Source organism: Grammomys surdaster, unplaced genomic scaffold (genome assembly GCF_004785775.1).
Source record: "Grammomys surdaster isolate TR1022 unplaced genomic scaffold, NIH_TR_1.0 138857, whole genome shotgun sequence".
NCBI classification, from domain to species: domain Eukaryota; kingdom Metazoa; phylum Chordata; class Mammalia; order Rodentia; family Muridae; genus Grammomys; species Grammomys surdaster.
The window spans coordinates 6,791-23,511 of NW_021622518.1; the positions used below are offsets into that span (position 1 = coordinate 6,791).

The window sequence follows — 16,721 nt, forward strand, 5'->3', positions numbered from 1 at the left end:
TTCTGTCTTTCATTTTCATTTTCTCTTCCCTCATCTCTGACATCTCCCCTTTTATCACCTCCCCTTTTCCCGCTCAGTTTTTCTTCTCTCCAGGCTTTTAAATATTTATTTTGGGTGCTGGGAATCAAATATGTGCGCTAAAAAAAAATCTACTATGAAACTATGAAAAAAACCATGTTTGTGAATCTTGAAGTTTCGGTTGCTCATTTTACTAAGCTTCACATTTTACTATGGAAAAATGTAAATTCAAAATAAGTAAGTAGGAGTCCTCCCGCTATCGAACGGCACAAACCGGAAAAGACGGCACAAACAGGAAAAGACCGTTCAAATCCTAACTTCTGTGTATTGTGCCGGTGAAGCGGTTTACAGGGGTCATAGGTCATGCGGCCTCAGAAATTAATTTTTTAGTGGAGAAAAATCTGCCGCTCTTAGCACAGCAACTAGAACGGACCCGCGCAGTTGATGGGCGGGACTGACAGTTGGATTGACCAATCACCTTCCATTTATCCAGCCTGCTGTTGGGTGAACCAATCAAAAACATTGAATGAAGTAGTCACCCTGAGATCAAAGGATCGAGTAGGACAGCCCGTCCTTTCCGTTTTTTTTTCTTCAACTTCCGGTAGACTCTGGTTGGGTCCGGCGGCACTGCAAGTCACCAGTGTGCGACTGGCATTTTTTGTTTCCGGCCCATGGGGCCAGAGTGGGCTGGGCTGCTGTCCGAAGCGGGTGCCGGCAGCCCTTCCGCCGTCATGTCAGACACGGACAGCGATGAAGATTCTGGTGAAGGCCCATTTTCTTTAACTGGGTTCCTGTTCGGCAACATCAATGGAGCAGGGCAGCTGGAAGGCGAAAGCGTCTTGGACGATGTGAGGCGTGGGCCTGGGGCGGAGGGTGGTCTGGCTAGGGAGAACCAGCGGCAGAGTGGAGGCTGTTTAGGAGCCGGTAATAGAAGACGTTGTAGCTCATTCTGGGGGCACAGAGGATTCTCCCCTTCTCTTGGGTCTCGGGAATAGTGGAGAGCGAGAGGGCTCAACTTTGAGGAAGAGTGAAGAGACGAGGAAAATGGTTAAGTGCCAGTCACTGATGCAGAGGGGTTTGCTTTGAAAGTAACATTCTCCTTGTCTGGTAGGAAAAATAATAATTAACTCTAGTAAGGTTATCAGAACCGCTACTGTGTAAGACCTTCTTAAAGATTCTTGGAACTCTTGTTTTCTGGCTTTTGCTGATCCGAATGTCTCCAAAACCAGGACTATGGATGGAACGTGGGTTGTTTGGATCTGATCTATATGGAATTTAGTAGATTTCCTATACAGTTCGTTCGTTCGCGCTCTCTCTCTCTCTCTCTGTCTCTCTTTCTTTCTCTCTGTCTCCCTCTTTCCTTCCTTCCTTCCTTCCTTCCTTCCTTCCTTCCTTCCTTTCTTTCTGTTTTTTTTTTTTTTTCGAGACAGGATTTCTCTGTGTAGCCCTGGCTGTCCTGGAACTCACTCTGTAGACCAGCCTAGCCTCGAACTGAGAAATCCACCTGCCTCTGCCTCCCAAGTGCTGGGATTAAAGGTGTGCGTCACCACTGCCCGGCTCCTATACAATTCTTAAATGTGATATTTCTTTGAGCACATCATGGAATCATTCTTAGATGGATTTGTGACTTTGTTATGAGCAAGGGAAATAAACCTTGTGTAGGACCTTCAGGTTTACTTGTTACTGTCAACTCTCATGCTGTCCCTTTTTCAGGAGTGCAAGAAGCATCTTGCAGGCTTGGGAGCTTTGGGTCTTGGCAGCCTGATCACTGAACTCACAGCAAATGAAGAATTGTCTGGGACTGATGGTAACCTGATAAATGATGAAGGTGAAGTGTGGCCCATGGGGAGGACAGTGTGGGTTGGGGGAGGAGATAAGCTATTGTACACTTACTTTTAAATGGGGATTATCTAAGGAAGTGATAATTACTTGCTTTTTCTTGAGACCTCTCCCTTTTTACCCATAGGATGGGTTACGAGTAGAGAAGATGCTGTAGACTATTCAGACATCAACGAGGTGGCAGAAGATGAAAGTAGAAGATATCAGCAGACAATGGGGAGCTTGCAACCCCTTTGCCACACAGGTGATTCTCTCTCTCTTTCTTGTTTTCTAGCAATGGGGTATCTCAACATAGCCCTGCCTATCCTGGAACTCACTATGCATGCCAGATGGTCTCAAACTCATAGAGATCCATCTGCCTCTGTTTCCCAAGTGCTGAGATTAGACATGTTCCCCACTATGCCTGGCATTCTTTAATGTTGTAAAATTGGTAGTGTAGTGCATTTTCTTCCTGATTAAGTCTGGGGCTCTGACTTCTGTATTTGATTTCTGCCATTGTTGTTGCCTGCCAAGAACAATGTTTGGCGTCTGCCTCTAGAGTGTTGGGATTAAAGTCTTGTACAACCACACTCTGCTTTTATTTTTTTTTTAATCTTTTAGGCCTCAAAATTGGTTAAGTAACTGAGGTTAGTTTTGAACTCCTTATAATACCTCTACCTATCAAGTTTTGGCATTATAGGCATGTACCACCATGCTTAACATGGAAGAGATTTTATTATTTCTTTTTTTGTTTCATATTTATAATTTTTATTAGTTTAGTGTTTAAAAAACAACAGTAACATGTAGTAGGAATGTTCAAAGTATTGTGTAAAAAGAAATAAAACTTTATTAGGGAAGATATTATATGGACAGTCAGGTTGCAGTGCTCGGTGAAAGTCAAACTTTTTTTTTTTTGAGACAAGGTATCTGTGGTGGTTTCAATAAGAATGACCTCCATAGTCTCGTATATTTGAATGCTTAGTTACCAGGGAGTGGCAGTATTTGAGATGGATTAGAAGAATTAGGAGGTATGGACTTGTTGGGGGAAGTATGTTGCTGGGGATGGGCTTTGAGGTTTCAAAAAGCTCATACCATGCCCAGTCTCTCTCTGTCTCATAACTGAGGATCAGGATGAAAACCTTTCAGCTACTTCACCAGTATTGTGTCTGCCTGTGTGCCACCATGCTCCCTGCCATGATGATAGTGGTCTAAGCCCCTAAAGCTGTAAGCAAGCTCTCTAAATACTTTCTTTTATAAGAGTTGCCTTGGTCATGGTATCTCATCACAACAATAGAACAGTGGCTAACACAGTCTCATAATGTAGCTCTGGCTAGCCTGGGACTAACCATGTAGACCAGGAAGTATTTGACCTTGAAATTTTGTATTTTGTTTTAAGAAATAGGAGATGTACTGCTAAGTAGCAAAAGCCAAGGATAAAACACAATTTGTAGTTTCTTTATGTATACATTATTTGAAATTTGATGCCATAACAAGTTAGTAGCCAGCCTGACTGTAAAATAGTATGATAGAATGGAACGAATGGATTTCAGGGTCAGAATACTAAAGGGTCAATCCTGTGTTCATATTTCACTTGAATTTGTCATTTGTAGTAATCCTCAGTTTTCTTCTGTAATCAATAAAATTATTAATTCTTTTTGGGGGACTTAAGTTTGTGGTTACATGATGGGAAAGCATCTAGTAAACCCAAGAAAAATAGTCTTGATAATCTGGCTGGAAAGGTTCCTTTAGGCAGCCAAGATATGGTAAAATTGTAAAAATTAGGCGAGTTAGGGCAAAATGTGTATATTTGGATTTAAATTAGTAGGATGGGAAGCAGAAGTAGGTGACCTTATGAATTCGAGGCTAGTCTTGTCTACATAGAAAGTTCCAGGATAGCCAGGGATATATAGAGGGTCTTTGTCTTAGGGTTTTACTGCTGTGAACAGATATCATGACCAAGGCAACTCTTACAAAGACCACATTTAATTGGAGCTGGCTTACAGGTTCAGAGGTTCAGTCCATTATCATCAAGGTGGGAGCATGGCAGCATCCAAGCAGGCATGGTACAGGAGCACAGAGTTCTACAGCTTCATCTGAAGGCTGCTAGCAGAAAACTGACTTCAGGGAGCTAGGATTATTATTAAAGCCCACACCCACAGTGACACGCCTATTCCAACAATGCCACACTTCCTAATAGTGCCACTTCCTGGCTGAAGTAATTACAAACCATCACAGACCTGGCCTCAAAAAAAAAAAAGATTACTATGGGTAATATTATTTTGTGTGTGCACCACAGCACACGTGTAGAGGTCAGAGGACAACTTTGTGGAGTTAGTTGTTTCCTTCCATCTCTACTTGGATTCTAGGGATTGAACTCACTCAAGTGCAAACTCATTTATCTAATAAGCTGTCTCATTGCCAATACACATAAAATATGTAACAGACCTTTAGCCGGGTGGGGTAGTGTTTACCTTTAATCCCAGCACTTGGGAGGCAGAGGCAGGTGGATTTCTGAGTTCAAGGCCAGCCTGGTCTATAGAGTGAGTTCTGGGACAGCCAGGACTACACAGAGAAACCCTGTCTCAAAAAACAAACCAAAAAAAAAAAAAAAACAGAAAAAGAAAAAGGAAAAACCAAACCAACCCAAAATACGGTATTCAGGACTGATAATATTATTGAGCATTGCCACTAGTTAAAAAGCACTGAAAAGAATGATCAACTATTAAAATATAGACAGAAAAAGTGTATCTAGGACTTGGGAACTGTGAAGAAAATTTAGTTTAGTTTTTTTTTTTATTTTAGAAACTGGGGAAGAATATTCAACTAGGAGATTGAACAAAGTGAAAAAAAAATCCAGTATGATAAGGAAAAAATTTCAAACAGTTCCCAAAATCTCTCCTACTCCACTTGAGAAATGAACAATTGGCTATACCATAGCTTTCTGAAGGCAGAAGCTACATTTTCTATGTATTGTTTTTATGTTTTATTTGTTTTTTGAGATAAGTTCTTACTATGTAGCCCTGGTTGTCCTCAAACTCAGAGATCTACCTACTTCTGCCTCCTGAGTGTTGAGATTAAAGGGCATGTGCCACACACACAGAAAACTCTTCTGTATATTCTTAAAGGATATGCAGTACTTCTGTGGTGCTTCAAATTCTTGAGAGTTGAAGGAAGCTCAAGGGTATTGTATAGCATTCTTCATATTAAGGAGATCTTCTTGGTTTTGCCAGATTATGATGAAGATGACTATGATGCTGATTGTGAAGATATTGATTGCAAATTGATGCCTCCTCCACCTCCACCTCCAGGACCAGTGAAGAAAGAGAAGGACCAAGATGGTATTACCACCGGTAAGTAAAAAAAGGTCTACTTCCTTTTAGAAATGAGTTTCTACTCATAAAACCAGGCTTTTGGCATGCTTAAGGGACTTTTAAAAGTTACCTGTTAGAGGGCTGGAGAGAAGATGGCTCAGTGGTTAAGAGCAATGGTTACTCTTCGAGAGGACCTGGGTTCAATTCCCAACACAGACATGACAGCTCATAACTATCTGTAACTCCAGTTCCAAAGAATGTAATGCCTTTAGACAGACATACATGCATGCAAAACACCATGCACATAAAATTAAATCCGAAAAAAAATGTTAGAAAAGGATTGCTTTTCTTTAAAAAATTATGTAAGTGTCAACTACTGATATTGAATAGATAGATATTTTCCTTATAAATGTTCAGTGACACACAGTTAAGAATTAGTAATTTAATTTAATGCTCCTTCCTCAACTTAGGTTGCCATTACAGTTACTGGAGTTTCCTAAGAACATTTTTTTTTTTGAGACAGGGTTTTACTATGAAGCACCTCATTGGACTTTTCTGTAATAGACCAGACTGCCTTTAAACCTGTAGCAATTCTTCTGTTTCTGCTTTCTTAGTGCTGCGATTACATGTATGAGCTACCATACTCTGTTCCTCCAAGACTTTCTGATGTAACTAATTTATATACTCATATTTAGAACTTACCTGTTCAAAAAAATACCCTTTTAATCTGGTCATGGTAGTGTATACCTATATTCCCAGTACTCTGAAGACAGGAGGATGACTGCTAGATAAAGCTAGCCAGAACTATGTAGCCAGGACTATGTCTTAAAAACAAACAACTTTCTGGAGTGGAACATCAGTCATATTCTGAGATTTTAAAGATTTATGAGGTCTTGAGTTGTTATCTCACCATTTGTAACCTTGTAACAGTAATAATCCTGCCATAGGTTAGATAAAGAATAGCATCTATCTTTTTTTTTTTTTTTTGAAGTAGGGCTTCATTGTGTATCCCTGGCTAGCCTGGAACTGTATATAAACTGGGTTGGCCTTGAACTCATAGAGATTTGCTTGCCTCTGCTTGCTGAGTGCTGGGATCAAATGTATATGCCAACATGCCTTGCCCTGGTCTTTTATAATTTGAGACTATGTTAACCTTAATTTCTTCAGTTGGTACTTTGAGCCATTTTCTTTAGTTTTCAGGGTAAATATTATTTGACTTTGTGTATAGAATTTATTTTTTATTATTCTGTGGGCTTTAACAATTCTCCATCTTATAGATCTCTGAACTGAACAGAACAGGGCCTGATTAATATGAAGCATTAATATAATTTTGTTATTAATCACAATATTGGGCACAGTATTGGTTATTTATGGAAAGTGGTAAATGTAGTAATAGTGTTTATTTTCTCTCATCACAACCCTAGGGTACCAGGTCCAAGGTGAGTTTGGGTATGGTGGGAAATAATAAGTTGGATGAGTTTTCTGGCCTGCATACTAGTAGCCTGGGTGCTTGGGAATATATCTCCTGCCACAGAACCATGCATATTAGCTTAGAAGGGGGTGCCAGCTGAATTTGAGGAAATGTGTTTATAGTTACATGCCAAAGGGGTTTCTTTTCCTTGTTGCAGTGTCTGAAGATGGAGAAGGCATCATCTTGCCCTCCATCATTGCCCCTTCCTCTTTGGCCTCAGAGAAAGTGGACTTCAGTAGTTCCTCTGACTCAGAATCTGAGATGGGACCTCAGGAAGCAACACAGTCAGAATCTAAGGATGGAAAGCTGACTCTACCATTGGCTGGGATTATGCAGCATGATGCCACCAAGCTGTTGCCAAGTGTCACAGAACTTTTTCCAGAATTTAGGCCTGGAAAGGTACTTTGTACTGATAATATCCATAATGAAAACTGACTTTTTTCTAGATTTCAAGTTCTGTTGTTATAATACTAAGTATACAGTTGTGGGTCATGAGACTTACCACTGACATGAATATGTCACGAGTCTTAATGGTGTTCTTATTCATTGGCAGATAATTGTTTAATAGAAACTTTTTATGCTGTATTAGATCATTTTTTGAAATTGTCTATAGAAAATGTGCTGTCCTGTTGCCAAGTGTGGTTATGCATGCCTTTAACCCCAGTACTTGAGAGACAGAGGCAGGAGGGTCTCAGTGAGTTTTAGGCCAGATTGGTCTACATAGTGAGTTCCAGGACAGCCAGGGCTTTGTAGGGAGACCTACCTCAAACCATATCAGCAACAAAATTGTCCTGTTGGTCTCCGGTGAGATGGTTCATTGGGTAGAGGCACTTGCATGCATGCCTGAGGATCCTAGTTTGCTCTGCAGATCCCACAAATTGGTCAGAGAGAATCAACTCCTGAGACTTGTCCTCTGACTTCCACCTACATATTATGGCATGTACACCTGCATACACATACATAAACACATGGCTAAATAAAATAAATTTCCTGTTAGAATAAAAAGTAAACCAAGTATCTTAGTTATTGTTCTATTGCTATAAAGAGACACCATGACTAATGCAACTTATAAAGGAAGGCATTTAATTGGATCCTTGCTTACAGTTTCAGAGGGTTAATCAGTCCATGAACATTATGGCAGGGAACACAGTGGGAGGCATGGTACCTAAGCAGTAGCTGAATGGAAGCTTATATCAGGATCTGCAGGCAGAGAGAGAGAGTGAGACTGAGTCTTTTGAAACTCAAAGCCCACCCCCCAGTTACACACCTTCTCCAGTAAAGTTATACCTCTTGATCCTTCTCAAACAGTTCTGTTTAACTGGGAACACAATATTCAAATATATGAGTTTATGGATCAAACCTAGTAGTATAGGCCTTTGACCCCAGTTACTAGGGAGGCTAAGGCAGGGAGAATCATAAGTTCAAGGCTTCCTGGGCTTCAGAGTGAGTTCAAGAGTAACCTGGGCAGCTTAGTGAGACCTAGACTGAAGAATCTAAAGACTAGCCAGGGTATAGTGCTTGCCTTTAAACCCAAGAGGCAAGTGGGTCTCTTGAGTTTGAGGCCAGCCTTTTCTACATAGACAGTTCCAGGCTACACCTACATTGTGAGATCCTGTCTCAGAAAACAAAAGTAAAACAAAACTAAGGATTGGGAATGTAGCTCAGTGATATAGTACAAGTCCCCAGGTTCAAATCTCAGTACCACACCAAAAAGAAGAAAGAAGAAATAATTGACCTATTCAGGGATAATACTTTTGTGGTCCGAACTTAGCATATCTTCATTTCCCCCCTGCAATTGAATAGGTCACTTGAGAGTTTTTTCAGCTACTGAATCTCTGACATAATACTATGTTCTGTGTTCTAGGTGTTACGCTTTTTACGGCTTTTTGGACCAGGGAAGAATGTCCCATCTGTTTGGAGGAGTGCTCGGAGAAAGAGGAAAAAGAAGCACCGTGAACTTATACAGGAAGAGCAGGTCCAGGAAGAGGAGTGCTCAGTAGAATTAGAAGTCAACCAGAAATCTCTGTGGAACTATGACTATGCTCCACCACCACTTCCAGAGCAGTGTCTTTCTGATGATGAAGTAGGCAAAGTAGATATAAGATTAAAGTCTACAAGGGGGCATGTAGAAAGCTTTCTAGCTTATGTCAAAGTTATAACTAACACTTGAGCATTAAGAGTTCTTTTTAATTATCAATGACTAATAATGAACTAAATCCAATAGTCTCACTTTTCCTGTTGTAACAGAAAAATATTTGGTGAGGCAAGGCAGGGTAGATGGTGGTACTTTGCTAAATATAAAGCTGCTACTCACAGACAGAGCATGTCATGTTATATAAAAAATTTCTGTTTAGGAATCATGTAAAAATTTCTGTTTAGGAATCATCCTTGTGGTTCCTCTAAGTCACCTTATAATTGTTAATTCTCTGTAGGCTTAGAACTTGGAATAGGGAACCCCCCACCTCTACATCTCTGATTTTGTTACAGATCACAATGATGGCTCCTGTGGAGTCTAAGTTTTCCCAGTCAACTGGAGACACAGACAAAGTAATGGATACCAAACCAAGAGTGGCCGAATGGCGTTATGGACCTGCCCGCCTGTGGTATGATATGCTAGGTGTTCCTGAAGATGGCAGTGGGTTTGATTATGGCTTCAAAATGAGGAAGACTGAACATGAACCTACAATAAAATGCAACATAATGAAGGTAAGCAACTCTGGAATATGAGAGAGGAGTCATCAGTGTGCTTAGGGTTCTATCATTTTTACTACTCAGCTGGGGATTTCTTGCATAGAATCTTTAGTAGGAGATTTGCATAATAGGGCCTCCTATAACTAGGGCCTATTCTAATGGTTCTGTTTTTGAAATTTGTGCCATTGGAGTGGGAGAGTAGGCAGATTTTTTTTCTTTATCAGATAATTTGCACAAGTAAAACATCACTTTTTTTCTGAGCTGGAGAGTGATTCCATGGTCTTGCACATGCTGGAGAAGCACTCTTATCACTGAGCTACTTTCCCTTTACACTGAGCTATATTGGCTTTTGAAACAGAGTCACACTTTGTATCCTGGGCTGACCTCAAACTTGGAATTCTCCTTTCAGTCTCCCAAGTGCTAGCTAGGATTGCAGATATTTGACACTAAGCTTGGCAAAGCACCACTTCATGAATCATTTAGAATCTGTATTGGGAACTTTGATCAGTGAGTGGTTGATTTATTATTCTTTCTACTTATACAGAAATTAAGGAAACTTGAGGAAAACAATAGCGCTGATCTTCTGGCAGATGAAAACTTCCTAATGGTGACACAACTGCATTGGGAAGATGATATCATCTGGGACGGGGAAGATGTTAAACACAAAGGAACAAAACCTCAGCGTGCAAGTTTGGCAGGCTGGCTTCCTTCCAGTATGACTAGGAATGCCATGGCCTACAATGTTCAGCAAGGTGTGCTTCTATGCCAGTAATATCTGACACACAGGCTTTCATCTCAGTCATTTTAAGTAATTCTACTTGTAGTCTTTTAAGCTTCTGAGGGACAGTGAAATGCTTCAAATCTAATCTCTGATCTGATTTTTTTGTCATTTTTTGTTCATAAAGATACTTTATATTTCTCATGTTATTTTTTTTTTCTCAACCAGGTTAAAATAAAGAATATTGTGCTTAGCCATGCAGTGGTGGTGCCCGCCTCTGATCCCAGCACTTGGGAGACAGAAGCAGGCTGATCTCTATGAGTTTGAGGTCAGCCTAACCTACAGAATGAGTTCTGGGACAGCCAGGGCTACAGAGAGACCCTCTATCAAAAAACCAACCAAACAAACAAAACAAAACACACATATACAAAACTGTGCTTAACAGCATGAAAACAGTGTCAAAAAGGAAAATTCTGATATCCTAAAGATTATCAATTATTAACTTTTTGATATTTTGTTTTCTGCAAGAATATGGTTAAATTTAATTAATGTTGAGACAGGGTCCTTCTCTGTACCTGAAACTAACCTGGAGCTCAGCTCTTTAGCTCAGGTTGTCCTTAAACTCACCATCTTCCTTTTTTTTTCTTTTTTTTCTTTTTTTTACTCACCATCTTCCTAATTCAGACTTCGTAAGTACTACAATACAGGTGTTTGTTGCCATGCTGTTTGAGTTCAGTGTTACAATGCTGGTTTTGTTTTGTTTGTTTGTTTATTTGTTTGTTTTACGATAGGGTTTCTATGTAGAGTGAGCTGGCCTCAAACTCACAAAGATCCTGAGTCTGTCTCCTGAGTGCTATGTTGGCAGTGTTTTCGGGAGATAGAGTCTTGTCTATCTTGTATCTCAGGTTGGCATCAGCTTTACTGCAATCTTCCTACCTTTGTCTCACAAGTGCTGCGATTACATGTGTAAACTATTACACCCTTCTATTCTGTGGTTTTCGCTTGCTTTTGTTTGTTTGTTTGTTTTTGTTTTTGAGACAAGTTCTCACTGTATAGTCCTGGCTGTCTATAGTCCAGGCTAGCCTGAAACTTAGAGATCTGCCTGCCACTGCCTCTCAAGTGCTGGAATTAAAGATATTTGCTACTACACCTTGTTAATTTTCTCTTAAAATGTAATTTTATATGTAAGTTTTCAAAGTTGTTTATATAAATGTTAGTGACAGGAAATATTTATGAATTTTTAGAAGAAAAATGGTTTTAAGCATTTCCATCTTACCTGTTTATGTAATAGAGCTATCAGTCAAACTTGAAAGCACTTTTAAACAAGTCCTTGGCAATCTCTAAATTATTCTTGGTGATCTTGATAAGCTTTTGACTAACACTGAGGTCAGAGGGGCATATTTAAAAGTCACCTTGATTTATTGGATTTTTTTTGAGACAGGATTTCACTCTGTATCCCTTGCTGGCCTAGTACTTGCCATGTATGTAGTCCAAGCTTGCCTTGAACTCGAAGTAATCCTTCTAACTTAGCCTCTTGAGTACTGTGATTGAGCCAGTAAATACCAGGACATATTTAAAATGGAAAGAAAAGGAGATATGAAACAACATATTTGGTATTCCATTTGTAAAAATGAAAAACATAGACCCATATAAACAAAAATTTGACAAAAATATATTAAAGTATCTGCAGTGGTTATTTTAGTTTCTTTAGTTTTCTTTACACCATTCTGTATAATCCACATTTTCTTAGTTACTCTGGATTCATTTTATAATTCAGACAACATACCACCACCACCACCACCCTTCCATTTATTTTTTTTTAATCCAGTCTTACTATATATTACTCAGGTTGTCTTTGGACTTAGTATCCTCAGCCTGTTGAATGCTGGGATTATACATATACATTACCATACCCAACTCAAAAAAGTCTTCATTTTGTTTTTGTGTTTTCAAGACAGGGTTTCTCTGTGTAGCCATGGCTGTCTTTGAACTTTCTGTAAATGAGACTGGCCTCAAACTCAGAGGCCAGTATATCTCACTTTGACAAAAGCCATTGCTAACAAAATGTTCATTGCAGTACTGTTTATAATAGTTAAAACTTAAAACAGTCTACTTACTAAGGGACTAGCTAAATAATTACGCTTCTTGAGTTCTGGGATTAAAAGTGTGTGCCACCACCACCTGGCTTATAATGCCTTAATTTTAAAAATCTTTTGAAAAGGTTTTTCTCTTCAGTTTTAGTTAAATACTTTTTTGGTTGCATAGTTTTTCTTTTAAATTTTTGTTTCTTGAGCCAAAGTCTTGCTGTACATCTCTGGCTGGCCTCTTTGTATCTCTGCTTCCCAAGTTCTAGGATTAAAGGAGAGTGCTACCTTATTCAACTCAGTAACATAGTGTTTTGATACAAGATCTTGGTGTGTAGCCATCTAGTCAGGCCTTGGGCTCACAATCCTCTCTGTCTCCTGAATGCATAGTATTCTTAATTATTCCTATTTTGTGCATAATATCCTTAGAAGCATGTTTTGCTTACCGATAAATGCTTTATTTGCTAATATAATTTAATATCAATATTGATCACCATAATTTTTAAAAGATTTATTTATTTTGCGTATATGAGTACACTGTAGTTTTCTTCAGACACACCAGAGAGGATGTCAGACCACATTATAGATGGTTACAGTTGTAAGCTACCATGTGGGTGCCGGGAATTGAACCTGGGTCCTCTGGAAAAGCAACCAGTGCTCTTAACTGCTGAGCCATCCTTCCAGCCCCTCACCATAATTATTTAGCTAGTCCCTTAGTAAGTAGACTGTTTTAAGTTTTAACTATTATAAACAGTACTGCAATGAACATTTTGTTAGCAATGGCTTTTGTCAAAGTGAGATATACATGATATCTAGTAGGTTTCGTTTGTTGAATAGTTATATGAGTACCTGCACTAATTTTTTTTTTCTTTTTCTGTTTGCTAGGATCATTACTAAATGGAACATTAATGTTTTATTTGTTACTGTTTTCTTTCTTGTTTTGGTCAGGTTTTACAGCTACATTGGATGATGATAAACCTTGGTACTCCATTTTCCCCATTGATAATGAAGATCTGGTATATGGACGTTGGGAGGACAATATCATTTGGGATGCTCAGAACATGCCTAGAATTTTGGAGCCTCCTGTTTTGACACTTGATCCCAATGATGAGAATTTGATTTTGGGTATGTTGATGGCAGAAGCCAATGTTCTTTATCTTTGACATCTTATTATTAATGTCAAAGGGCAAGAGAATATAAAAATGTTAGAGAAGGCAAAAACTAGAAACTTTTAGGTGATGCTTTTTTAAAAGCAGAGTTGTAGCTGCCAGTTTTTAGTGTTTGACTACTGTTTAGGAAAAACATGTAGGAATGTTTAAAATTATATCTTCAAGACATCATTAGATATGGCCTGGGCGGTGGTGGTCGACACCTTGGGAGGCAGAGGCAGGCAGATCCCTGAGTTTGAGGCTAACCTGGTCTACAGAGTTTCAGGACAGCCAGGAGTACACAGGAGCTCTTGAAACAAACAAACAAAAGATATCAGATGTAGTCTAGCTGGAGAGAATTACCAACTAAAAGTAGTCTGGAAGTGGAGTGAGAGATCTGTTTAGAAACTCCAAAAATATCAGTGGAAAGGTGAATTTTAGCTGGACCTGGTAGCATGGATCCCAGCTACTTAGGTGGCCAAGGCAAGAAGACTATAAATTCAAGGCCTGTCTAGGCTACAGAGTGTATTCCAGGACAGCTTTTGCAATTTAGTGATATTGTATCTAAAGATAATGTAAAAAGAGGTCAGAGGGCTGAGATGTAGCTCAGTGGTATAATCCTTACCTAGCCTGTGTAAGACCTTAGTTTCAATCCTTAGTATTGTCTAGAGGGTTGGGGAAGAGGGTAGGAGAAAGGGAAGAAGAAGAGGAGAAAACAGAGGAAAGAACGAAATTGAACATTTAGGGATAGCAATTCTGAAGTCATTTCTTGTCGTATCCTCAGAGATCCCTGATGAGAAGGAAGAAGCTACTTCCAATTCTCCTTCAAAGGAGAGTAAGAAGGAATCATCTCTGAAGAAGAGTCGAATTCTCTTAGGAAAAACAGGAGTCATCAAGGAAGAACCACAGCAGGTTTGTGAAAAGAAAAGGACTTGGTATTTTAGAAGAACAAAGAAAGGTATTAGGAAAGTGTAATCTGACCAATACCTATTTGATCTATCATTAGAACATGTCTCAGCCAGAAGTGAAAGATCCATGGAATCTCTCCAATGATGAGTATTACTATCCCAAGCAACAGGGTCTCCGAGGTACTTTTGGAGGGAATATTATCCAGGTACAAATAACTGCTTTGTTTTGACAGAGGGTATGGGCAAAGATTGCCTGGGAAGGAGTTACTATTTACTTTTAACTCTTCTGTTTCCTGTTTAGCACTCAATTCCAGCTGTAGAATTACGGCAGCCCTTCTTTCCCACCCACATGGGACCCATCAAACTCCGGCAGTTCCATCGCCCACCACTAAAAAAGTACTCCTTTGGGGCACTATCTCAGCCAGGTCCACACTCAGTCCAACCTTTGCTGAAGCACATCAAAAAGAAGGCAAAGGTATGAGTGAATCTTGGTTAGAAAAAAGTTCTGTAAGATAATTGGGGTACAAACTGGGGCGTGTTATACTGGATATTAGATTGTATTAGGGAATTATTTATTTTCTCAGATATGATACAGTTTTATTTTGGTTACTCAGAAGAATGTCCTTATTCTTAGAAGATTTTTTTTTTTTTAGGAGCTGAGAATTGAAATCAGGGCCTTGAGCTTGCTAGGCAAGTGCTCTACTACTGAGCTAAATTTCTAACCTCTAGAAGAGTTATTTGAATATACCTAAGGCTAAAATATTGCAGCTTTCAAAACTGGTTTACTAAAATCTGTAGAAAACTTACAGATTAAATAGGGAAAAATGCTTAAATAGAGAAAAGGTGTTCAGAATACTATTCTTTCAATTTTAGAGGTATTTTTGAAAGTTTTCACAATGAAATTGAAAAAAATAACATGTGAAAAAGTTTTGGTATTATCTCAGATTGGATGATATCAGTGTGTATAGTTTATCTTCCTGTTGAGAATAGGCTATATTGTCTTCATTTTGGACAGATGAGAGAACAAGAGAGGCAAGCCTCGGGTGGTGGAGAGATGTTTTTTATGCGCACACCTCAGGACCTCACAGGCAAAGATGGAGATCTTATTCTTGCTGAATACAGTGAGGAAAATGGACCATTAATGATGCAAGTTGGCATGGCAACCAAAATAAAAAACTACTATAAACGGGTGAGAGTGTACTCAAATGATTTTTATAGCTTTTTATATGTGTATATTTTTTAAATACTTATTTTATGTGTATGAATGTTTTGCTGCATGTATATATGTATGCACACCACATACATGTGCCTGAGGAGGCCAGAAGAGTATGTCAGATCCCCTGGAATTGGAAGTATAGATGGTTGTAATCCACCATATGAGCATTAAGAACCAAACCTGGGTCCTCTGTAGAAACAAATGTTCTTAACCATGGAGCCATCTCTCCAGGCCCTGAAATTTTTGTTATCACTATAACTCTAATTAGGTATGTAGTGATAATCTGTGAACATGTATTTTACTATATATATTTCTTGGGAGAAAAGAGTGGTATCTCTTGTTAATAGCAAATGCTATGCTTATGGAAGATTACATGTATTTTTATTGGTTTTATTCTGAGTCTGAATTTGCTATATTTCTTCTAGAAACCTGGAAAAGATCCTGGAGCCCCAGATTGCAAATATGGAGAAACTGTTTATTGTCATACATCACCTTTCCTGGGTTCTCTTCATCCTGGCCAGTTATTACAGGTGAAGAACTCTTTTCTGTCTTTATTCTTTTCTAAGGAAATTGACAGATAAGGAGCAAGTTTGCCCAGAAAGGAACAATTTTGGTTGATTTTGGTGTTTATGTATTAGCTATAAGGTAGTATAATGCAAATCCACTGGGAGTAATTGTAGGTGTGGTGATGCACACCATTAATCTCAGCACTTGGGGGTAGAATTTGAGACCAGCTTGGTCTACATATTGAGTTCTAGGTCACCCAGAGCTATGTAGTAAGACCCTATCTCAAAAAAAGAGAGAGGAATTTGGAGAAATGGCCCAGCAGCAAAAACATTGGCTGTTTTTCTAAAGGACTGAATTTGATTTCTCAGCACCTAAATGGCAGCTCACAAACATCTGTAACTCTAGTTTCAGGGGATCTGAACCCTTTTCTAGTATCCTTGAGCACTTTATCCATGTGGATACATAGACATAGATAAAGGGAAACACTCATTCATATTTTAAAAAATAAAAAAGGAAGAATTAAAAATAAAATCTTAGTATAATTCACTGGATATGGAGGGCAGGAGGATCTGTAGTTCAGTGTTACCCTTAGCTATGTAGCAAGTTTCCATCCAGTTCGGTAAATAGCAAACTGTCTCAAAAACCAAAGCCAGCAAAACAAAAAGATTAGTATAATTTAAAATTTAAGGCAAGATACTTCCTTGAAAATAATTCTCTATGTTATTTTTAGATCTTTAGTATAAATGTAGAAGAGTGGGGTTGATTATTGTTTGATTTGTGGAGGGTGTGTGTGTGTGTGTGTGTGTGTTTTGAGCTAGGATCTTACTTTAT

The 16,721-nt window shown here is 38.9% G+C and overlaps 1 protein-coding gene across 1 annotated transcript; it reads left to right on the forward strand.

The window, feature by feature from the left end:
• Nucleotides 1–643: 643 nt before the first annotated feature.
• LOC114615747 (transcription initiation factor TFIID subunit 1-like) lies at nt 644–15,913 on the forward strand (the record flags this gene model as incomplete). Its single annotated transcript, XM_028761396.1, has 15 exons — nt 644–866; nt 1,732–1,846; nt 1,985–2,101; nt 5,067–5,186; nt 6,572–6,586; nt 6,776–7,017; nt 8,483–8,701; nt 9,106–9,324; nt 9,854–10,061; nt 13,060–13,236; nt 14,044–14,171; nt 14,266–14,373; nt 14,469–14,642; nt 15,183–15,356; nt 15,809–15,913. Coding segments are annotated over exons 1-15 (2,298 nt in total), but the record flags the coding sequence as incomplete, so codon positions are not given.
• Nucleotides 15,914–16,721: the final 808 nt, after the last annotated feature.